Source organism: Mesocricetus auratus, unplaced genomic scaffold, assembly GCF_017639785.1.
Source record: "Mesocricetus auratus isolate SY011 unplaced genomic scaffold, BCM_Maur_2.0 Super-Scaffold_100009, whole genome shotgun sequence".
NCBI lineage: Eukaryota > Metazoa > Chordata > Mammalia > Rodentia > Cricetidae > Mesocricetus > Mesocricetus auratus.
In genome coordinates this window covers 50,613,246-50,636,809 of record NW_024429193.1, presented here as the reverse complement: position 1 = coordinate 50,636,809, position 23,564 = coordinate 50,613,246, and the positions used below count along the sequence as shown (strand labels likewise).

At 41.6% G+C, this 23,564-nt stretch overlaps 2 protein-coding genes across 2 annotated transcripts; one reads left to right on the top strand and one right to left on the bottom strand.

Annotated features, from left to right (window-relative positions):
* Positions 1-1,553: 1,553 nt before the first annotated feature.
* Atp5pb (ATP synthase peripheral stalk-membrane subunit b) lies at positions 1,554-13,837 on the bottom strand. The gene is made up of 7 exons (XM_005076580.4): positions 13,681-13,837; positions 13,378-13,414; positions 8,773-8,918; positions 7,259-7,422; positions 6,084-6,209; positions 2,466-2,645; positions 1,554-1,947 (listed from the first exon to the last, which is right to left on the bottom strand). The coding sequence occupies exons 1-7, from the start codon at positions 13,718-13,720 to the stop codon at positions 1,870-1,872; spliced, it is 771 nt and encodes a 256-aa protein (XP_005076637.1). The 5' UTR covers positions 13,721-13,837; the 3' UTR covers positions 1,554-1,869.
* A 90-nt stretch (positions 13,838-13,927) lies between these two features.
* Wdr77 (WD repeat domain 77) lies at positions 13,928-22,588 on the top strand. Its single transcript, XM_005076581.4, has 10 exons — positions 13,928-14,187; positions 14,428-14,613; positions 16,253-16,394; positions 16,663-16,712; positions 19,088-19,158; positions 19,281-19,335; positions 19,773-19,844; positions 20,464-20,572; positions 21,088-21,156; positions 21,859-22,588. The coding sequence occupies exons 1-10, from the start codon at positions 14,073-14,075 to the stop codon at positions 22,016-22,018; spliced, it is 1,029 nt and encodes a 342-aa protein (XP_005076638.1). The 5' UTR covers positions 13,928-14,072; the 3' UTR covers positions 22,019-22,588.
* Positions 22,589-23,564: the final 976 nt, after the last annotated feature.

Below are 23,564 nucleotides of genomic sequence, written 5' to 3'. Positions count from 1 at the left end.
TGAGGTACAGTTCAGCAGGGGAGTACTTACCTTACATGTGGCCATGATTATGGGAAAGAAACAGTAGGACAGACGTCTGATGCATCCAGCCAGTTATGAAAGTTTTCTGTATAGTATCTATCCACTGACCAATATTGTGGACATGTAAGAACGAATGTAGAATTGTGCACAACTGATTTAACTTTGAATTTGGGGTGCTTCTGAACACTCAAAAAAGGTTGGGAGAGCAGTTGGGTACACAGATCTGAGACTCAGAAAACATCCTGATTTGTATAGTAGATGAGTTGAGGGGTCTGGGATGGAGTTCAGTAGTAGAACATTTATTTAGTAGGTCTAAGGTTGGGGACTCAAATCAGCACTCTAAAAACACATAAAACCTAAGACCAAACTATTCCTCAGTGCTATTCTGTCCTTTCGATTAAATATGTAACTGTTGATGCATGACCTCCTCTGACTGCTCCTCCCTTTACAGGGCTCTTATGGAGGCTGTGATGAACTAACAAGACTGACACAGGCCTAAAAGTAGATCTGTGTTCTCTAGGACAGTTTCTTTGGAGATTCTCTCAGCAAAACCCAAATTCTTCTATGGTAAGCTACTTAAATTTGGGGAAATTTTGTATACTGGCCATCCTGATTGTATATACTTATGATCATGTGTTTTTCCTTTGCCATTCCTAGCAACCTCTTTGAACACAGGTATCTTTTTAAATAATGTTTATTACAGTATGTTACTCTTCTATTTGGTTGCTAATATCTTATTGTGCCTGCTATATAAACTTTATCCTGGGCCTGAGTGATTAGGAAAAATCCTAGATTTTTTAGGTTTTCTCCTTAGGTTCTGGTACTGCATTTCAGCATCTACTGGGGGCTTAGGAGTACACATACTGCCTCTGCTGGGCATGCTTTCCCCTCAGTTCCCCTTAGTGCAGAGTCTGCTCCACCCATTAGTCACTCTGTAACTTTGGCATTGGACTTGACTCCCACAGGAGCCTCACCATCTAGCAAGCCGGGCCATGTGTCTTCCCCAGGGTCCTGGTGTGAGAATGATAAAGGAGCTTGTGTGACCCCTCCCTCTCGAAGGCAGGTCACAGTCTGAATGAAACACTGGTATTCTTTGGTGATTCTTTATTCAGTACTATGCTCTCTCCTGGAACATTTCCTAAGACATTAGTTCAATGACATCTTTAAAATTTTTCAATATATATGTATGTACATGTAGGTTTGTGTGTACATGTGTGGGAGTCAGAAGACAATCTCTGGTGTCTATCTTGCCTTGCATCTTTTTTGCTGCTGTTATACCATCGTGGTCAACAAGCTTCTGGGGATTCTCCTGTCTCTGCTTCTCATCTTCTTCACATAAGTGCTGGGATTACAGATGTGTGCTACTGCACCCAGCTCTTACACGGTTCTGGGCATTTGAAGTCAGGTCCTCATGAATGCATGGCAAGAACTCTTTACCCACTGAGCCATCTCCAGCTGTCAAAGACAGTTTTAATCATATACTTCTTACTCATAATAAATGAAGTGTTATTTCAGAGTATAAAACTTACAAATTGTTTCAAATGTCATTTTATTGCAAGATGGTATAACTAATTACAAGTTTAAACTATAACTTGGTAATTTTAGTTAGGGCAGCAAGTTGCTGCAAATTACTTATTCAAAAGTGATCACTAGCCAATTCCAGATATACAGCAAGGATCAGAAATACCTGACTGGCCAATAGAGTTAAGTCATTAAATGCATCTTGATCATTTCTCAGGAAAGGTACACTGGAATTTCAATAGACAGCAACACAGGAAGAGTTCTTCACATGGACTAGTTCCCATTTAAGTTAGCTCTCCCTGGCCATCTCAACTGAGATAGAAACATTCACATAACTGGCTGAGCGTGAGCCTTCTTTGCAAGCAGCTTTAGATCTGCAATGCACTTGGCAATGGTCTCCTTTTCCTGTGACAAGGAAAGAGAAATGTAGTTAGATCTCTCCAAAACAATACAGAGAAACCCTGTCTCGCAAAAACCAAAAATAAATAAATAAATATATATATATATGTATATATATAATAAAAATAAGTCTTAAGAAAATAATTACCAGTCTCTTTCCTATACAGTTTTGGGGTATTTTCTAAAGTAAGATAAACATTACAATCTATCAAATTCTGACAGACCTTGTCTTTCTTGATTTAAAAAAAAAAGATTTATTTCATTTTATGTGTATGAGTGTTTTGTCACTGGGGTAGGCTTTGAGGTTTCAAAAGCTCATGCCAGGCCCAGTCTTTTTCTCTGTTTTGTACTTGTGGCTCAGATGTAAGCTCTCGGCTACTGCTTGGTACCATGCCTGCCTGCCTGCCTGTTGCCTACCATGATGTTATGGATTCTACTACCCTCTGGAACACATACAACCCAGCCCCCAACATATTATTGCCAGGGTACCAGTCCAACCGTAGAAGCTACAAAAGGTCATGTACCTGCTGTGCAGAAATACTCTTCACCACATGCTTCTCCACCCAGTCTATCATGTGCTCTTCCTCCTTTCGACGCAACATGTCCTGTACAGAAATATGGTAGTCCAGGCGATTCTTTACCTCCCTATATGCTCTATGTAGCCGATCCCGGTAAGTGACTTCCAAGGCCAAGGCAATATTATTCTGAGGGCAAAAATTAAGACATGATTTGCATTTAATTAAGAAACGTTGCTGGGCAGTGGTGGCACATGCCTTTAACTCCAGGGGGATCTCTGTGAGTCTGAGGCCAGCCTGGGCTACAGAGTGAGTACTAGGATAGGCCCTAAAGCTACTGTCTCGAAAAACAAAAAGCAAAACAAAACAAACAACAACAAAAAGAAATGTTATTTGCACACATGAAGGAATATTTCTGTTTTGGGGGCTTTGCCAGCTAGCACACTCCATTTCTCATTTAGATGTTTATATGAAATTCTTTCAGTATGCAGGTAGTAAAACAGCATGTGGCAAATATTTGCATGGCACAGGCTACCATTTTCCTGCATTTCTCAATCTTTCCCAGAAATATCTAGCAAACTCAACAGAAACACACACATACACATATCACTTTCTTTATGTTATACCACCCAACTCAATTTTAAAGTACACTGGAGTCCATTATACTTGTGTTCCAGGACTCATTTACCCAAGATCTGCTAATAGGTTAGGCTGTGTCCACTCTTTTCTACTACAAGTAATGCCCCCCATATGATAATTTTATGTTTGAATGGTAGCTTATATTTATTCAGTAACTACTATGCTCTAAACATTCTTGTGTTTATGTCAATTTAGTGAAGTTTTATAAATACATCATGGGGTATCAGTGTATCTATTTTACAGAGAGAAACTGAGGCAGAAGTTGAACTTGCCAAGATTACAGAGGCAATACTGAATTTAAGATATGAACACATGCAATCCGGCTACAAAAACCTGTTAAGGATCTGTTCTTGGCTAACTCTTAAACCAATTTGAAAGTTATTGACAAAAAGGTTGCCAGGGTAACCCCTTAAAATATAAGTGAAACCACATCATTCCTCTGCTTACAACAACTTTTTCTTCTTCACCTTAGTCTTCCCAGAAACACGAATGACCCGACGTATTACAGACCTTGACTATGCTCTTTCTTCCTTCTTCCTTTCATTCTCTCACTCAACCTGACTTTAGCTCTTTAGCTACATTGGTAATCTGACCCCTTGATTACAGAAAACAACTTCTTGGGTGAGGGCTCTTGCAGTTTTCCCCTCTACCTGGGATCACTATTTCCCCAGAAAAACAACAAAACTTGACCATCACTTCTTTCAGGTCTCTGCTCAAATACCCCATCAGACATCTTTCCCAACTGCTACACACCAATTCCTCACTCCTGCAATGCATCTGCTTTAATATCAGTTTGCTATCTTCCTAAGCACTCTTTGACATTCATATCTACTCAACTATTCACTTTCTGATCTCCCAATGACTGGCTATAAAGTAGTGAAGCTGGGGGTGGGGTTAGGGGCTGCCGTGGCATTGGTCGGAGGCTAATTAACAATTAAAACTCCAGAAACGATGGTTAAGTTACAGGTTCAGACCCAAATCATCTTGGACTATTTTAGCCCCTAAATTTCCATTTATTATCCAATTTTACCCATGACCCGAGATCCTTGTGACTATTAGGTAAACATTTAGGAATGTACAGACCCCTGTCTCACCAACCCAAAGGCTAAGAATAATCATCAGTTTATATATATATATATATATATATATATATATATATATATATAGCAGAGATTTTCTTGCTTTGCTGTATCTTGCCTAATGTTTCCAGTGTGTTTTTGTATGTCTGAGTGTTTGGACTGCATGCATGTCAGTGTACTGTGTGCATCCAGAGAGAGCACTGGATCCCCTGGTACTGGAGTTACAGATGTAAGCCATTATGTGGGTGCTGAGAAGTGAACTTGGGTTCTCTACAAGAGGAGCAATTGCTCTTACTCCTGAGCCACCTCTCCAGTCCCTCCACCAATGTATTTGAAAAATGTCTTGATTTAAAATTTCCTTTGCTCTGTTACTAAACTGACACTATAGCGAACATAGCGTTTGGGATAATCTGAATCTATGTTCTAGGGTCATTCATATTTGGCTCCAGAATAAACCCTTTCATCCCTCTGAGGTGAGAACTGTCCTTTGTGTAGACAAAGTAAATACTATGAAGACATAAATTTTGTTTCTTGTGTTGTTTTCTTCATACCCCACCTTGACCACAGTATCCAGATTAAGAAAAACTCAGTAAGTATATTGCTCAGAGCAATCCTTTCTCTGCTTCCTGGGTGGCGGGTTACAGGTGGGAATCACCATACCAAGCTCTGCTTTAACATTTTCTGGAGTTTTTAAATATTCATGTGCTTAAGGAATCCTGTTAATAAGAGAGTAGCTTCTTAGTCTTCAAGAGACCTAACTTGATAGGGCTTGAAATGGGTCAGAAAAACGAGTGAGTGATGCAAGGGGTAATAAAACCTCACTGGCAATCAGTGGCCTAAATCCTTATTATTAGTATTTTAGGCACTTCATCTCAGTATTTTTATTGCATGCATGCTTCTCTTCAAAAAAAATATTTTTCAAACGAATGAATGGATTGCCTGCATGTATGGATATGTGTAATGCACATGCCTGGTGCCTGTAGAAATCAGAAAAGGGTGTGGAGTCACAGATGGTTGTGAATTACGATGAGGGTATTAGGAACTGAACCTGAGTTTTCTGAAAGAGCAATGCTCTTATCTGCTGAACCATCTCTCTAGCCCCACATGTGTGCATACATAATGTAAAATTTCAGTATGAAACATCTTACCTCTAAATATTTGGCATAAAATACTGGGTTCAAAGAAAACAATGACAAAATACTTGACATGTTCCTAATTTTAGAATCTCCTTGAGCGCTGGGCATGATTAAAAGTTCTACTGCTTCCTAGATAGGTTTTTTAAATGTATGTTAAGGATCGGATTATCTAACAGCAAATGTTAAGGTTTTCTTATTTGCAGGGTGGTGGTGGCACATGCCTTTTATTCCAGCATTCAGGAGGCAGAGGCAGGCGGATCTCTAAGAGTTTGAGGCCAGCCTGGTCTACAGAGAGAGTTCCAGGACAGCCAGAGCTGCTACACAGAGAAACCCTGTCTTGAAAAGAATCAAAAAGATTTTCTTATTCAAGTATGTATGAAATGCAGAGAATGCATTTCACTTTTGGCCTTTCTAAAAATCAGCCCTAACTAACTTATTTTCCTTTTGTATGGATTCAAAGTATTCTTTTACATCGTATACTGTTTCTAATTTTAGAACAATACTAAGTATTGTTTTCAACTAGCAGTTCTTAAATAGCTACATAATTGCAACTGATAACTTCTAGCCAAAACTTCATTTCTATATAAAATAAGACCCATCTTAAAAATTTGACCATTCCTCAAAATATTGAGATTTTTGGTAGTGGTAAGGCGTTCTTGCACACGGAAGGGGAAGTGGTCTAATGTTGAGCTACATTGCAGACACTAATGTTTTTGTCTTGTCTGTCACACCCATGAGTAACTTCACTATCCTTAGAAGTTACTGAAACCTACCCTCTGAACGTCAAAGAGGTAGTGGCGCTTCTGAACCAGTGCCTGCTGTGCCTTCTCCATGTCAATTGCATCCTGGATTTGTTTTATGGATGATTGCTTTACTTCCTCTAGTTGAGCAATTTTTTCCTGTAATTAGGATATTACAACGTCAGTAGAAGCAAAAATGGTACCAAAAAGATTCATCTGATGCTCTTTCAGTTTTAGGCTTCATTTTATAAAAATGACCACGAAGAAAGACATATGCAGAGAAACTCACAAATCTTCAAAAGCATTGTCTATATAAGAGTTACATATCACTAATGAAAAAGACCAAGGAAGGAGGGTGTAGGGTTAATTAAAACTAAAGCTGTATGAAAAAGCCATACAAAAACTTGCTATTCTATAAGCTAAGTAATATAATAATAATTATAATGATACAGCTTGAACAGAGGTACCCTACATAGGTGTATAATATTGCTCTTAGAAGCTATAGTTATTAAACAAAAATCCAGTGCCAGGTGTTAAATACTAAGTTGTTGGTCAGGAAGGCTCCAAGGGCCCCACTACAGTCTATTTCCATTGCTCTCGACTGAGCGCAAGAACAAGATAGTTAACGTCCTACTGCTGAAGATACTTTGGTTGCAGGACAGAGAAATCTAGCTTGAACTAAGATGGGAGCCTTTTCTCTGCTGGTTAGCTTTTATAATGACTGAAAGTTGGGTAGACTGCTGAGGAAGAAAAGTCATCAATATTTTTTTCCTAGATCTGAAACTTTCAAACTGTAACATCAACCTGTCAAGGAAAGTATGTCCAATGGTGCAGTAGTGTTTTGACTATTATGACAGCAGTAAACCATTTTCTAATTGGATTTGACATTTATAGTACAGGAAAGAATTTATGTATGATTCCATAAACAGTCAATATTTCATGGCTAAGAAGGATATAACATATTCTTGTTTTGTTAAATGAATACAGTGTCAAACTGCTTTCTGCATATTTATGTTATACCCATAGATTGGGGCAGTAATTTGAACTTTATATTAAAGCAGTAACTAACTGCAACATGACTGTAACCATGATAATTGTACCTATCGGTATTCTTTCCCCTCTAACATTCATATAGATAATAATTACAATAGATAACTGGGATATTTATGCCATAGTCTAAAGTGAAAAACAAAGCTTAAGACTCTTACCTCATTAAGTTTATCAAGAAATTCTCCAATAGAAGCACCATATTTCTTAATCACATAGACCATCAACCCTACTACTGATATGGTAGAGAAGGTCTCCGGGGTAATCACATATATTTCTTTGGATAGAAAATATAAGCTAAGCCCCGTTCCAAGCATGTAGGGTCCTAGAAGAACAAAGAGTTACCTTATATTTATGTTATGCCTAGTGTGCATTTGGTTACTTCAAGGCAAGGCTAAAAATGATAATCAGATTATACACATACGGTTTAAGCAGCACATAGAGCTGAAAGAAGATCTGGACTGAAGGAAATCTGTACTCTATAACCCATCAGAAACAGAAAAAAAAAAATCTGAACTTTGCTTCCTGAAAGGGGAAATAGCACCTTCTTCTCAGAGCTGATAAAACAATATAAAGTACTCAGCCCACAGGAACTGTTCTACAAAGACATCAAGCTGCTTTCTAAATTAGTCTGTCCAGGAACACACACTGATGACTGAATGGAAACAGACAGGACAGAACACTATTCTTTGCCCAAGTTTATAAGAGTTTTATACAAGACGCAAGAAACAAGAAAAAATAATTATTAAAAAATACATACATAAAAAGAATTAAGTTATCAGAATTCTCAACTTCTGTAGACAATTATAATACTTCTAAATACTTCCAATATAGTTACTTAAAAACAAAACACAACTAGGCTAAGAGTTTAGAAGGAAGAGGATCTAGGACACATACAGTTTTCTTTTTGGTTTTTCTAGGCAATGTTTCTCTGCATAGTCCTGGATGGAACTCAATTTGTAGATCATGCTGGCTTAGAACTCTGAGAGATCCACCTGCCTCTGCCTTCTGATTTGCAGGATTAAAGGAGAGCACCACCATCACCTGGCATTCTTTATAGATATTTTAAAAGTTACAATTTATGGGGTTGGAGCATTTGCCGTTTTTGCAGAGGGCCCAGGCCTAGCACTCACATGGCAGCTCACAACCTTTTGCAACTCCAGTTCCAGGAGATTCAATAGGTTTATCAAGACAGGGTTTCTTGTAGTTTTGGAGGCTGTCCTGGAACTAACTCTATAGTCCAGTGGGCTGGAACTCAGAGATGCACCTGCCTCTTGTTAAGACAAGTATAGAACCACACACACACTCCTCTAAGTCTCTACTACCTTATTTTTATTCATAGCTCCCTTTATTATCTGACAGTATTATATATTTGTACTAATTTGAAAAATTTTAATCCTTAATAAAATACATGTTCTGTAATAAGAGACACTTAAACTTAGCTCATTACTATACTGTTAGAACACGCCTAGAAGTAAATCAAAAGAAATTGGCATGATTAGTAGGTCAATAAATGAAAACAAAGCTATAAAATAAAATCCTGAAACAAAATTCATCTCAAATACAAGTTTTTTTTAAAAATATGGAATTGCTAACTAAAATTTCTTCTGAAAAAAAAAAAAGGACTTGATTTTAATGGTATCACTCAAATTACTCAAGACTGGGCAATGCTCACCTGTTACACCAGTTTTAGGGTAAAGGAACTGGAAAAATTCTTCAGGGATCAGCCCAAGACGTACTTTTCCTCCATATTCAGGAAGAGGCGGTACAGGGGCAAGACGTGGTTGTCCTGTGTGAAAGACCCTTGTTGCCTGTAATACCCTACAAGCAATCATACAAATTTAAAACCAGCTTTTCAGAGAAAACACAACGTACAATTAACAAAAGCAAAGAATAGGGATAAAGACAGGTGTTTCCTACTGTCATAATGGACAGAAAGCAGACCTGATATAGGAAGACTCTCAAACCCTCTACTGAAATCTTTGTGTAAGTCTATGGATCGTTTACAGAGGACTTGATATTTCAACTAGGAGCAATGAAACACAAGAGAGAGGACTACCGGATAGATGGCTTGAGTTGAAATCTTTGACCAACCACTAGGCTTTGAGAGAAGTTAAAAGTTTTTAAAAATTTCTTTCTACTCTTGCTTTTTGTTTTGTGTCTGCACGCATGCACACCACCACACACGAGGGTCAGAGGACAACTTGCAAGAGTTGTTTTTCTCTTTCCGCCACGATGGTTTGGGGAACCAGAACTCGGGTATACCTGTCAGGTTTAGAGGCAGGTATCTTGCTAAGCCTAGAACTTAAAGTCTGTGTAATCTCAGATTTCTTTATGTAAGGAATAAAACATATTACATGGCCATTGTGAAGACTGAGTTAACATATATAACATTCTTTTTTTTTTGTTTTGTTTTTACGAGACAGGGTTTCTCTGTATTGTTTTGGAGGCTGTTGGTCCAGCCCAGCCTCTAACTCACAGAGATCCACCTGCCTCTGCCCCCCGAGTGCTGGGATTAAAGGCGTGCGCCACCACCACCCGGCAATATATATAACATTCTTAAAATGGAACTTGTCTATAGTAGGGTTCCACATGAGTAGTTACCTAAATGTAAGCAACTTGATACTGCTGAGAGCATTGATTCTAAATATTCCCTTTGATGGCCTGCCTATCATTATGTGAAACAGGCCTTTTCAATTTGACAAGGTTATTCCAGTTGAAGTCTTCATTTTCTCTTTCTTAAATACTTTAAGAAATATTCCCCAAACCTGAAGGCTGTTCTTGCCAAATATTCCTTAAATGCAGCTCCTTTCATATTACTGCCAATGCTTCCAAAACATGAATCTGAGATGAAAACTTTTCAGCAGGCCCTCCTCTGTTTAAGAAAACAACAATACAGCACAGCCGAACTGTATCTTCATCTTTCTTTAGTACCTTGTCTCTACTCATATCAACTATAAACAGCTCTCAAAAAACAAACAAACAAACAAACAAACAAAAAACACCTGCAGCTTACATTGCTTTTGCTTGGTACGCCTTTTATTTAATGATTGACAGCCAAATGCAACCAGTCTTCCAGATACCTCAAAGACCACACTCTATGAAGACAAACTTCAACAAATGATGCTGGGAAAACTGGATATCCATGAGTGGAAGAATGAAACTAGATCCCTATCTCCCAGCCTGTACAAAAATCTATCCCAAGCCGGGTGTTGGTGGTGCACACCTTTAAATCCCAGCACTCGGGAGGCAGAGGCAGGCAGATCTCTGAGAGTTCGAGGCCAGCCTGGTCTACAGATCGAGTTCCAGGACAGCTTCCAAAACAATACAGAGAAACCCTGTCTCGAAAAACAAAAAACAAACAAACAAAATCTATTCCAAATGTAACAAAGCCGTAAACACAGGCAAGTACTGTCTCTGAGTGCTAATTTCTTAATAAATAACGCCAACAACTGACACGAAACACTATAAAATTACAAATCTTCACAGCAAAGAAAATAACTGAATGAAAAGACAGCTACAGAATGGGAGAAAATCTTTGGTAAGTACATCTAACAGAATTAGGAGCCATAAGACAAAAAACAAAAACTTCTCAGCCTCCCCCCAAAACAAAAACCCTAAACTATAAGAAATACAACTCAGTCAATAAATGAGCCAATAAAATGGATAATACTCAAGAGACACAGAGCAGCGACTCTTTGCAATGCACACTTGCAAGTAAAGACATATGGACAAAAGGGTAAACTGTGTGACTCACTGTGTCACACTCCAGATTCCGGGATGAGACTGACTTTTCCTTCTCTCTTTTTCTCTTAAATTTTATGTTTTGTTTTGGGGGGAAGTTGCAGGGGCAGAGGGCAGATACAAAGGGATAGGGAAATGAATGGAATGGAGACGCATGCTATGAAAGACACAAAGAATAAATAAAAAGTAAAGAAAAAACCAAAACAACAAAAAACAAACAAAAACCCTAACCCCCAAAACCCCCACCACATTGAGATTTCATCTCACTCCAGTTAGAACAGAAATCAACAAGTAACAAAAGCTGGTGAGGACATAAAGAAAAAGAGAAACATGATACACTGCTGGTGGGAATGTAAATTAGCCTAGCCATAGAAATCAACATGAAGCCCCCCCAAAAAAACCCAAATGATGACAGATCAGATGACTCAGCTAGACCACTCCTGTATATTTATGCTAAGGATTCCAAGTAAGCACATCACAGAAATACTTGTACTTATTGAAGCATTAGGCACAGTAGCTGAATTGTGGAAGCAATCTAGGTGTCTGCCAACAGAGGAATAGATAGAGGAAATTGTCTACAGGCACAATGAAATTTTATTCAAATATACAGAATGAGATTATGTTGTTTCCAGCAAAGTAGATATAATTGGAGAGTGTCATTAGACAAGTTCAGTAGCAGAAAGAGAAAAACATCATGTCTTCTTTCATTTGTGGATATTAGATTTTATATATACAAGAAATCATGTACACAACATGAAAGTAGAAGCCCAGTTATACAGAAGGATGAAGAGGACTAACGGGAAGAGGGAGAGAAAAAAGATAGTGGATGAGCATGGGGGGCACTGTTCTTTTTTTTTTCTTTTTTGGTTTTTTTTTTCGAGACAGGGTTTCTCTGTATTGTTTTGGAGGATGTCCTAGAACTCGATCTGTAGACCAGGCTGGCCTTGAATTCCCAGAGATCCTCCTGCCTTTGTCTCCCGAGTGCTGGGATTAAAGGCGTGTGCCACCGACACCCAGCTAGGGTGGCTATTCTTGTTCAAGATACATTACATACCTTTTAAAGGCTGGTACTGCACATATGACCATTAAAATGAACTTAGGGCTGAAAAGAAGGTTCAGCAGTCAAAGAGTGCTTGCTGCTCTTCCACAGACCAGAGTTTAGTTCCAGCACCTATGCTGGACTGCTCACCACCACCTTTCACTCCAGCTCCAGAGCCAACATCCTCTTCTTGCCTTTGCAAGCATTTGTGCAGATACACTTGTGTGCAAGCAAGTATGTGACGCGTGCACACATAAATAAAATTCTCAGAAAAAATGAGCCTGGCATTTTCTAGAAAAGTAGCAATGCTGGTAAGATTGGAACATAAAGCTAAATGTGGAAGGATGAGGAAGAACCAAGAGATAGATGGGTTGATTCAGGTTCAGTTTTCTAGGCCTTGCTAAGTTTGGATTTTATTTCAAGAGGAATATGAGCTCTGAAGGTTCTAAGCAGGTGACTGCCATACTCTCTCTGCAGCACTGAGAATGGGCTGTACTGGGACAAACAGACTAAAGGGCTAATGAAATTGCTCATTCAAAACCATTGGCTGCTCATGCCGTAATAATGGTAGTGGGTGTAGTCAAAGTATAACTTGAGAATGAGCCTTGTTGATACAAGATGTGACAGAGGAGAAATACAGGCTGCTTCTTGTGTCTTCTGTATGTAATTCACGTATCAATTGCTATAAGTTGTACCTGGCAGGGCCAAGGATCACACAAAGGGTACATTTCCAGCACACAGCTATTTTTCAGTGTTTGTATGGAGTGACTTTTCTGTAAGTTCAAAGCAATCAATTATAGTCTCACTTTATTGCACAGTAAGACATTTACACCAAAACGAGGACATGTTTTACAAGCATTCTGCAGTGATTAAAACTTTGAAAGCTTCATGATTAAGTTTGGAGTTAAAGTATTTCATACACACCCTGATACGTTCTAAAGAAAGGCATTTTAACTGCAACAGTGCCAACACTTCTGAGTACTCACAATGTACTAAGCGTGTTTTCTGAGTTATACCAGAATCAGGTCTCTCATATTTCATAATCCATAACATATGGCTCTAAGTGACGAGTCACAGCTAAGTGCAGGAGCCAGGTGTACCCATCTCTACCTTTGGAGTCTGTAAACTGTCACTGTCTTTCTCATTATGTGACCGTCAAGATAAACATTTACCAATTAATGAATGATTTCTGGCTCCTAATATGGCAACAGAAGACTGAAATCCTGGGGACACCCAAACAACACGCTTTATTCTGTTGTATTTAATCAGGTCTCTTCTTGGGTGTAATCGAGTAACTGATTCAGAGCTTTGTGTCGCTGAAGGTCACGGTGAGTTACTCTCTTTGGTGTTTTTCACAGGGGGATAGATAACGTTCAAGGCAATTGGAAGAACAAGCGTGTGAATGAGGATTCTGGCTCGCCGAAATGAAGGAAATAGGTAAGTCCTGGCTTAAAGCGAAGAGAAGGAAACCGAGTAATAAAACGCGGTGACACTTACCCTGGTCCCAGGACGGCCGCGTTCTTCAGACAGGGGGCTGCAAACACACAAGGCTCAGGTGAGCGAAGTCAAGGCGACACTCCGTTCCCACCTTCCTCGGTCTCAGTGAGACGCGATCCCTACGGCCCGTGCACCCTCCCTGACGTCCCCCGAGACCCTACACTGTCAGGCGGCTCCGCTCACTCCTCTGCTCAGGCCCAAACGTCGCTGTCCTTCCTTCACCCTCTTTCCGCCTCCCTGGGGCCCCAGGCTAAGCTTCTTCCCAGTATCCCCACAGGCCAGCCCGGGGTCTCCATCTCTCACCCGCTGTGGCGGCGGCAGAAAGTACCACCCGGGACAGCATGGCCTTGCTGAGGTCCAGACAGCGGTCTTCGCGTCCCTGTGACCGCGACCCGAGACTGTCAGGGGCAGGGACAAGATGGCCGCTCCAATCTCGCGAGAAAAGAGCCGAGTACTTTCTGTCCTGATCGATTTCTTTTTTTCTCGCGAGAAAAAAAAAAAAACAAACCCAAACTGAAATCCCGCTGCAGGAAGGGCAGACGGAAAGCGAGCTGGCGGTGTAGACGCAATTCTCGCGAGTGTAGCGTATCCCTTAGAGAGGGGCGGAGGCGCAGAGGTGCACCACGTGTGGGGCTCCGCCAGCGGGCAATCGGTATCGCTTAGTTGGGATCTAGCTTGAATTTGGAATCGTGGAGATGCGGAAGGAAGCCCCAACCCCACTCGTGCAGCCGGCGGCCCGCGAGTGGAACCTGCCCCCCAATGCACCCGCCTGCATGGAACGACAGTTGGAGGCTGCACGGTACCGGTCTGGTGAGCCGAGATCCCGGGCCTGGACGCCCCCTTCCCTAGCCCTGGGCGCCCTTTCCCGGTACTGACCCTGGCGAGTCCACCCAGCAACCCTGTGCCCTCCCGATCCCTGCCTGGCGTCTGGGGGCTGCCCAGCCCTGCCCCACAAACCTGATCTCAAACTCGGCTGCGTTGGGTTCTTTGCGGTTACCATAGAAACGAGCCGGGCCTTCCATCTGACACTTTGTAACTTCCCCATTATAGATGGTTCCCTTCTGCTCGGGGCTTCCAGTCTGAGCGGTCGCTGCTGGGCCGGCTCTCTCTGGTTTTTCAAGGATCCGAATGCGGCCCCCAACGAAGGCTTCTGCTCTGCGGGCGTCCAGACCGAAGCCGGAGTAGCTGACCTCACCTGGGTGGGAGACAAAGGTATCCTGGTGGCTTCTGATTCAGGTGAGTCATCTCCTCCCCTGGAACTGAAGATGTAGGTTGGGATGGGAAAAGGTGTTTTTTCCTCTTAAGATTTTAAACTGCCAGGTGGTCAATGCCCAGTAAATTCTCGCAAAAAAGGAAGAAATAGACTGTCATCTTCCTGTGGCCTCTGGCCAACCTAGACCAAAGAGAATGTTGATTAAAGAGGTGGTGCTGAAGACAGTCTTCCTGTTTATTTTTTTGAGACAGGCTCCCATAATGTTGCCCTGGCTGTCCCAGAAGTCACTATAAGTAGACCAGGCTGGCCTTGGGCACACAGAGACCTCCACCCTGTGCTGGGATAAAAGATATGTGCCACCATGCCTGACCTCCTGTTTTCTTTTGCTGTTGAGCTTATTCTGGAACTTGAACCCAGCCACCTTGCTAGGCTGCTGAGTGTCAGACTGAGCAATGTAGGGTTTGGTGTTAAAAAAGAAAAGAAAAAATGAAGTTTGGAGGGTGGGGGTGAATCTTGGGCATGTTAGGTGTGAATATGATCAAACTACATTGTGTGCACATATGAAATTCTCAAAGAACCAAACATATTAAAATCAAATAAAAATTACATTAAATAAAAGCTAGAATTTGGTGGGAGCTGGGTGTGGGTGCTGCCTCTCTGAGCAGAAGCAGCAGAGCTCTGTGAGTTGGAGGCCAGCCTGTTCTACATAGCTATCAGAGTTCCAGGACAGCCAAGGCTACATAGGGAAACCCTGTCTCATTGAAATAGAAACATGTATTTTGGACCTGGAAAGATTACCTGGTGGTTACAAGTGCTGATTGCTTTTCCAAAGGACCCAAGTTGGATTCCCAACACTCACATGCCACTAGCAACCATTTCTGACTACAGTTTTGGGGGAATTCAGTGGCCTTTTTTGGCCTTTATGGGCACTGAATGCATTTGGTGATTAGCCATGAAGGCAAAACACCTATACACTTAAAAATACCTCAAGTGTGTGTGTGTGTGTGTGTGTGTGTGTGTGTGTGTGTGTGTGTGTTGGTCTTTTGAGACAGGGTTTCTCTTTGTAGAATTCTGCAGACCAGGCTGGCCTCAGACTCACAGAAATCCGCCTGCCTCTGCCTCCAGAGCATTGGGATTAAAGATACGCACTGCCATGCCTGTTGTATGTCTGTCTTTATTCTTAAGTTAGGTAGGGCTTGGAAGTTGAGAAATAGGACATTGGAGATTTAGCCTCTCTGGCAGTCTTGAACATTAAAGTATTGCAAGGCATTTTTTCAAGCAGTCTAATCAAATATTTATTAGTGTCTGAACCACTGGAAAGAGATATCATCACTCTTTATCTTTGCCTCCCTGGGAACTAATCCCCCAGTGTCTTTTCTGTGGAAGCAAAATAATTGATTTTATATCGATTTCCCTGTCTTTTTCTAGGAGATTTTCTCACATAGTCATCTGGGCTGTTAGGAAAGCAGTAAGGTAACATAAAACTGAATGGCCTGGATGTGAGCTAAGCCCTTTAATGATGTGGTCTTTGCTTTTACAGGAACAACTTTTTGTTAGCTCTGTAACAATGCCTGCTTGAGTCCTAGGCATGAATTGCCACCCTGTTCTAACCCAGGCTTCTGCTTCCCTCACCCACACTTCACCCCACTCTGTCCTCAACAGGTGCTGTTGAATTGTGGGAGCTAGATGAGAATGAGACACTTATTGTCAGCAAGTTCTGCAAGTATGAGCATGATGACATTGTGTCTACTGTCACTGTCCTGAGCTCTGGCACACAAGCTGTCAGTGGTAGCAAAGACTTCTGGTGGGTTGCTGTTTTCATTACTCCCATCTCTAGGCTTCCTGTGGTTATCCTTACTATCCTCTTAATTTCATTAAGTAATGTTTTGGGCTATTTTTAGAGTCTAGTGAGTAATGGCATGTCTGTTTCCTTATTGGTAGTACATTATAAATAAGACAACAGGAGTCTAGGAGGCAGATATGGGACATGTTGGTCAAACATGTTCCTGTTTGAGTCCTTTTTTATGTTAATAGTACACGTCAAGATTCCTATTTCTTTTTTTGCATTGTAGCATCAAAATTTGGGACCTGACTCAGCAGATGTCACTGAATTCATACCGAGGTAAGTATTCCTTTTTGATTGATACTGGCTATAGTTATCTTTTATTTCCTCCCTTGGGATCTTTGAACTTTAGGTAAGTCTGTGTTCTCTTGGTTGACTTCTCTTTACCAGACTACAGTCAGGTTCCTTTATCTGCCACCTGTCTTTTCCTCTGTTCCTGTTTTTGTTGATGGTGTCACAGCCTTTTGACTACTTGGGTGTCTTAGTTTATTGCTATAGACCACCACCATGATCAAGGCAACTTGTAGGAAAAAGCTTTTAGTTGAAGGCTTGCTTACATTTTCAGTGGGTTAGTCCATGACCATCACTGTGAGGAGAATGGGGGCAAGCAGGCAGTCATGGTGCTTGAGCAGTAACTAAGTGCTTACATCCTAATTCACAAGTGTGTGGCAGAAAGTTAGCAAGACTGGGCATGGCATGGACTTTTGAAACCTCAAAGCCCACTCTGAGTGACACATCTCCAACAAGGCCACACATCCCAATCCTTCCGAAATAGTCCTTCAGTTGGGAGCCAAACATTTTAAACCAGAGTGGCCAACAAAGTCTATCTTCTTATACTCAGGGTTCATTGGGTTTTTGAGTCTCCATTTGGTCACTCCCCTTCCTGTCCATGTCTAACATGTTTACCATCAGGCTTTGTCAGTTGTCTCACTCATCTCTTTGCCTGTTTTCTGTGACTCTTGGTTCTTCATTTGTTTCTTGTATCCTGCAGAACAAGATTCCATTTTCTTGTCATCAAGCTTCATTATGACAGTAAACTGTGCACTAGCTTAATCCAGACACAGTAGAGCCTTGTCATTCTTAGAGGATAAGCCCTGGGACTTGTGTATGTGTGTGTATATGTGCATGTGTGCGGAGACCAAAGGTCAACGTTAGAGATACCTACTTTGTTTTTCAAGACTGATTCTCTCACTAGGACATGGAACTCACAGATGTGGCTGGGAGCCACAAGGGTTCACTTGTCTCTGCCTTCCCAGTGCTGGGATTACAAGCAAGAGCCACCATACTTTTTATGTGGATTCTGGGGTTGAATTCAGGTCTTCATGCTGTTATAGGAAACACTTTATTGATTGGGCCATTTCTACTGTCCAAGACTTTTGAATCCTAACTCTTTGAATTTTCACCTCTACAAAACATCTTTTCAGGGCATTTCATCACTTTCTTTAATATTGTTTTTGCTTTGCTTCATTAACAGAACTAGCAATTGCCTTTATTGTTGATAAATTTTGAATTTATGAAATGGATAGTGAGGATGGATGGAGGGAGGGAGGTTTAGTCCATAAGGCAGATGATGATGAGTACTCTAGGAGAGCTGGTTAAATGACCTCAGTGATGTCTTCAACCTCTAGCTAATTTTTAGCTGTGATTTTTTTTTCCACATGTAGACCTTCTAAAAGGATTTAAAAATAGTTCATGAAGAGATTTAAATAGGTCAAGTGAAATGATTTGGTGGGTAAAGGTACTTGCTGCCAAACCTGGAGACCTGTGTTTGATCTTCGGATTCCACTTGGTGGAAGAACAGAACTAACTCCTGCAAGCTATCCTCTGACCTCCGTGTATGCGCTGTGACAATGGGCACACATACACAATAAATGACTATTACTAAAAATTAGGTAGTTGACAAGAGGTTAATTTTTTTGGTCATATTTATTGTTACACATTTTTTTCTAAGCATGTGTTTACAGAAACTATTTACAAATAACCTGATGGCAAAAACCAATTTGTTCTGTTAGCAGCATTAGATTTCACTTTCTTTTATAAAAAGTCCAGCTTGGTTTATTAGTTCTGATAAGCTAATTGGTTATGTTCTTATGACAGCAATTTTATTTTTCATTTTTCACTGTTAGAAACAGAGAGGCAAGTCACAGAGCTGCCCTTGTATCTGTGGGGTGACTGAGACAGGTTCAGTCCCTTGTCTGTTCTCCTTTGAGAGCCTTGGGTGTTGAGGCTCTGAACGCTGGCCTGGGAAGACCTGGGCTGAAAGGGAGGTATGCATTCTAGCTGTAAAGTGGGAGAAGCATGACGGGAAAGCATATTAGAACACTCATATTGCTTAAAATGCAGCGCCAGAACTGTCTTTTTCTGTACAACTTAGAGGTCTGTATCTCCATTATGGAAACTGTTACCAAGTTAGTAATAGCCTTTTCATTCGAGGCATCCAAACTGCAGATTTTCTTCCCTATTCTTACTAAGCCTGTAATTGGAGTTCATTGTCCCTACCAGTTCGTCATTTCCCCAAGCCTCTTCAGGTTTTTTAACTGTCAACTTTTCCTCTGGTTCTAGTTTATAGTCTGTCATAATATTCATTAAGTTACATGATGAAAGCAGGCCTATTTCTTACACTCCTTTTTTTCTGCCACGTTTCTCCTTTACAGCTCATTCAGGACAGGTCACCTGTGTTGCTGGCTCTCCCCACAAAGACTCCGTGTTTCTTTCATGCAGTGAGGTGAGATCTAGTCACTTCTTTCCAACCATAGCTGGATTTAATAGGCCCAAATCCCTGGTGTGGAGACTGGCCAGTAGCTGTTCTTTTGGATCATGAAACCCCTTTTCTGTTTCTCTTCCTAGGACAGTCGAATTTTGCTCTGGGATACCCGCTGTGCCAAGCCAGCATCACAGATGGGTGAGTCTGAGACCAGTGGTGAGGAGAACATGGTAATAGGAACCCACATGGAAGAGGCTGTCTTTGCCCACAGTCAGAGCAGGGTTGCCAGATGCCCACCCTCTGTGATGTCATTTTCTGTCTCACTGAGGCTCTGCTGACCATAGTGCAACGAGTGCCAAGGGGTAGGGTTGCTTCCAGGTGGGTGGTTTACTCTGCAGAGAGAGACAAAGGGCTAGGGTTATTGTTGTTGTGCACTTTGCATGTATGCCCCCAGATGACAGGAGACTGGTGGATACGTGTGGGTCGTGAGGTTCAGGGATAAGGGCATGCTTGATTGCCTTAGCAGCATTTAAGAAACCCAGTCAAAGTGTTCCCAGGACTTTGTGACTTCTCTTGAAAAACTGCTTCTAGGTTGTGACTGCTTTTGTTCCAAACCTCCCTTTTCTCCTTTCCAGGCTGCAATGCCTCTGGCTACCTTCCTACCTCCCTGGCTTGGCATCCTCAGCAGAGTGATGTCTTTGTCTTTGGTAAGGCAGCATGTCATGTGGACTCTGGGAACGGTAGGATGAGAAAATGCTACCTTCACGGTGTACGCGCTTTTGGCAGCACCCTTCAGCACTACATGAATTAGACCAGTTTTGTTTAGCTTTGGAGAACATAATTTTTTCCTAGTGGATTGGATTCCTCATTGTTCCAGCTCCCTTATTCTGGGCATGTTTAGAAATCATTGGGCCACTTAGCAAGCAGCTTTGCTGTTTAGAAAATTAGGTTCTGCTATGGGTGTGACTGCATATGGTAACAGTTTGTAGTTAAAGTAACAAGTATCCAGTAATTGTCACAACCACACAGTGACCTGCTCATCCTACCTTACAAAAGGAAACTTGTGCTCTGGCTGGTGAACTTGTCCATATTTTGAGGAACTAAAATTCATTCAAATTCAGGTCTGGAATATCTCTTCTAAAAAGGGCGGGGTCTTTCTATGTAGCTTTGGCTGTCCTAGAACTTGATATTTAAACCAGGCTGGCCTTGAACTCAGGCAGATTGTCCTGCCTCTGCCTCCTGCATGCCAGGATTAAAGGCATGCTTGACTGTGGCCAGTCTGAAGAGTATGTTCTTAATTACTGTAGCATGCTGTTTCTTCTCCAGGTGATGAGAATGGATCTGTCTCCCTTGTGGACACCAAGAATGCAAGCTGTACCCTCAGTTCAGCTGTGCACTCCCAGTGTGTCACTAGGCTGGTATTCTCTCCACACAGGTACTGTTTGTCACCAGGGATCTGGAAGGGATGGGTGGGGGCAGTGGTGAGGGAGTGGGAATGGAGTGATAAAGAATGTATCTATTGGCAGAGCATTAGCTGATTACATTGTTCCTTAGATGGGACAATACTGTAACTTGGTTTTCCTAAGCTAGTCAGTGCAGTCCTTATTAGGATTGTATATTCAAGAACAGCTGAAATGAATGTGATCTCATTCCTGTTCAACACAGCTTGGCTAATATTAGGCTTCTGGCACCATGTGCTTGAGGAGCCTGATGCTGGGTAATTGCTAATGTAGAGAGAGACCCATTGGGTAGTTGGTTGCCAGGGTGGTTTCTATGAGTACTGGCTCTGTTGCATTTTTATTGGAATTGTAATGGCAGTAAGACCTTAACCCAAAGTGGGCATCAGGCTGCCTTCTCCCCTGGCTCAGTTTACGGTGCATTTGGGGCTGGTCCAGTCATTTGGTCTGGAATCTGAGCTTTATCTTCTCTTCCCTTTGTTCCCTCTCCTAGTGTTCCCTTTCTGGCCTCTCTCAGTGAAGACTGTTCCCTTGCTGTGCTGGATTCAAGCCTTTCTGAGGTGTAAGTTTGAAGTAGAACCCTGTGGTTAGGAATCAGGGATCAAGACCAATGGGCAAGCAGGTCTGTTTTCTCTTCAGGAACATGCATGTAGAATTCTTCCTTTGTTGGGTCTAGAGAAATGGCTCAGCAATTAAGAATACTTCCTTTTGTTCCCAGCCTCCACATGAGTCTGCTCACAGCTGTCTGTCGCTCCAGATTGAAGGCATTTGATGCCTCTGCTTCTGTGGGCATCTGCACTCAGATGCACATACCCACTTACACATTGATAGAAAAAATTGAAGAAAATTCTCCATCTTTGTAGAGGTTCTTGCCATTTGTGTGTGTGTGTCTGCAGAGACTGAGCACTGGAAGCAGTCTGCTTACAGTCTAAGTCTAGCAAGCATCCCAGCTTCCCAGAGGGAACCCCTTCTGTGAAGTGGAACCTGCTATAGAGAAAAGGGACGGAAAGGAAGACCTGGGCGTACATCTTTCTTTGCTGTGATTTCCTGCTTGGCTGTGGATATATCACTTCCTTGCTCTGCCTACCATTTCTTCACCTAGGAAAGTAGACTGAATTGGGTGATTGGACATCCACTGTCCTGGTGATGAGGCTGTACAAATGGTGAAATGTGTTAAAAATGGTCCTGTTTGGTTTTTTTTCTGTCTTCTTCCCCACCTGGGTTTTTGTCTTGTCTCTTACTACACACCCCACTTTTGTTCCAGGTTTAGAAGTCGAGCCCACAGAGACTTCGTGAGAGATGCTACGTGGTCTCCACTTAACCACTCCCTCCTTACTACAGTTGGCTGGGACCATCAAGTTATCCACCATGTTGTGCCCATAGAGCCTCTCCCAGCCCCTGGACCTGAAAATGCTGCGGAGTAGAATGGATTTCAGAAAAAAAGCAAGCCCTCCACCCACAAGAATCTGCTTGCTTGCCCCTGCCTCCCAATTGTGAGAGCACAGGAGCTTTATAGAGCATGTTACTCCCTAGTCCAGTGCAGTAAACAGGCAGATTCTCCGCCTGAGGGAGGCTGCAGCCCATAGTGACTAGGAGGAAAAACTTCCTTTATAAAGGGTGTGTGTGTGAGAGAGAGCACATGTGTGTGAGTGTATTGGGGTGGGGGAAATTATTCTTCAGCTTTCCCAAAGCAATGCTCTTTATTTCCCATAAAGTGATCAGAGGGTTTTATGCTTCCCAAGTCCAAGAATTGGATATGTTGTTTGGGATGTGGGTGTCCCTAGATTTTTGGGAGTAGTTCCGCTACTCAGAGATGTGGTAATTTATTTTTATATAGAGCTTAATTCATTATTATGGGAAATACTTCAATCCACAAAAGTCCAGCACAGTGTACCTTGAGAAGACACAGAAATACCACAGTTTTGTACAAATCCCTGTTGAACTGAATTTTCAAATCCATTTTCTGGGTGAATAAATTTGGCTGTTGCAATGTAGTTCTTGCTCACCCTTTGCCCTCCTCAGTGTTGTTTGAAAGAGATGAGTGATTTCCTGTCCTAGATTTCCTAGAAAGTTCTAGGGATGATGGAACACTTAAAGGTGCTTCAGTGAAGTCAGAAAACTGACAGGGTTTGTTACAGAGAAATCTTTGTCATTTTTCCCACCTAAAGATATCCTGAGGCCTGATTGCCTCTGGGCACCTTCCTCTGGAGATATGAAGTCTGAGTGCTGTATTTGTGGACTCTTAAGATTTAAGATCCATCATAGGGAAACTGAAATACTGAAAGGTAAAATAAAGACTTTGGTTGTGGTTGTGGCCTTTTCCCCCACCAAAGCTGTTTTTGTTTTTGTTTTTTTTCTTAATCTGCTTCACTTAGGTGAGTCACCAGGGTGTTGTCAGTTTTACTGATGCTGTCTGTATTCTACTGTTCCCGAAGTAGCTAGTTAAGTTAGAACTTAGGAAACATTTATTTATACTTGGTGTTGGTGGTCTAGATTTAGAGTTCATGATAAATAACTGATTATATTGGAGCTGTTTTAACTTTAGTTTGGGAAAAGGCATGTAAGTGGGCCTCCATTCTGTACTTGCATGCATGGTCAGCCAGGGCTTGAGACTGGGTGGGAGTACAGATTTCCATTGTTCTAACCACTGTGCTGCTCAGAGACAAAGCTTATGTTTTGTGGTCACTTAGGCATGAAGGGCATAAAGTTCACTTGCATGGCCTGTTTCTTGGGCTTAAAACTGATAGGGGGGAAAAACCTTAAAGGAAAAAAAAAGACTTTTAAAAAAGGGTTAAAATGACACCAAAGAAGAGAAACAAGTTTTTGAAAAACTGTTACTACTTTTCATTGTTTAAAAATGAAAAATAGGGTAGATAAGACCACTTGCTACTCTTCAGAGAACCTAAGATTTGAGTTTCCTTTTAGGTCTGTATTGATAAAAAGTAGTTCACATTGATTAATGCTTGCCAC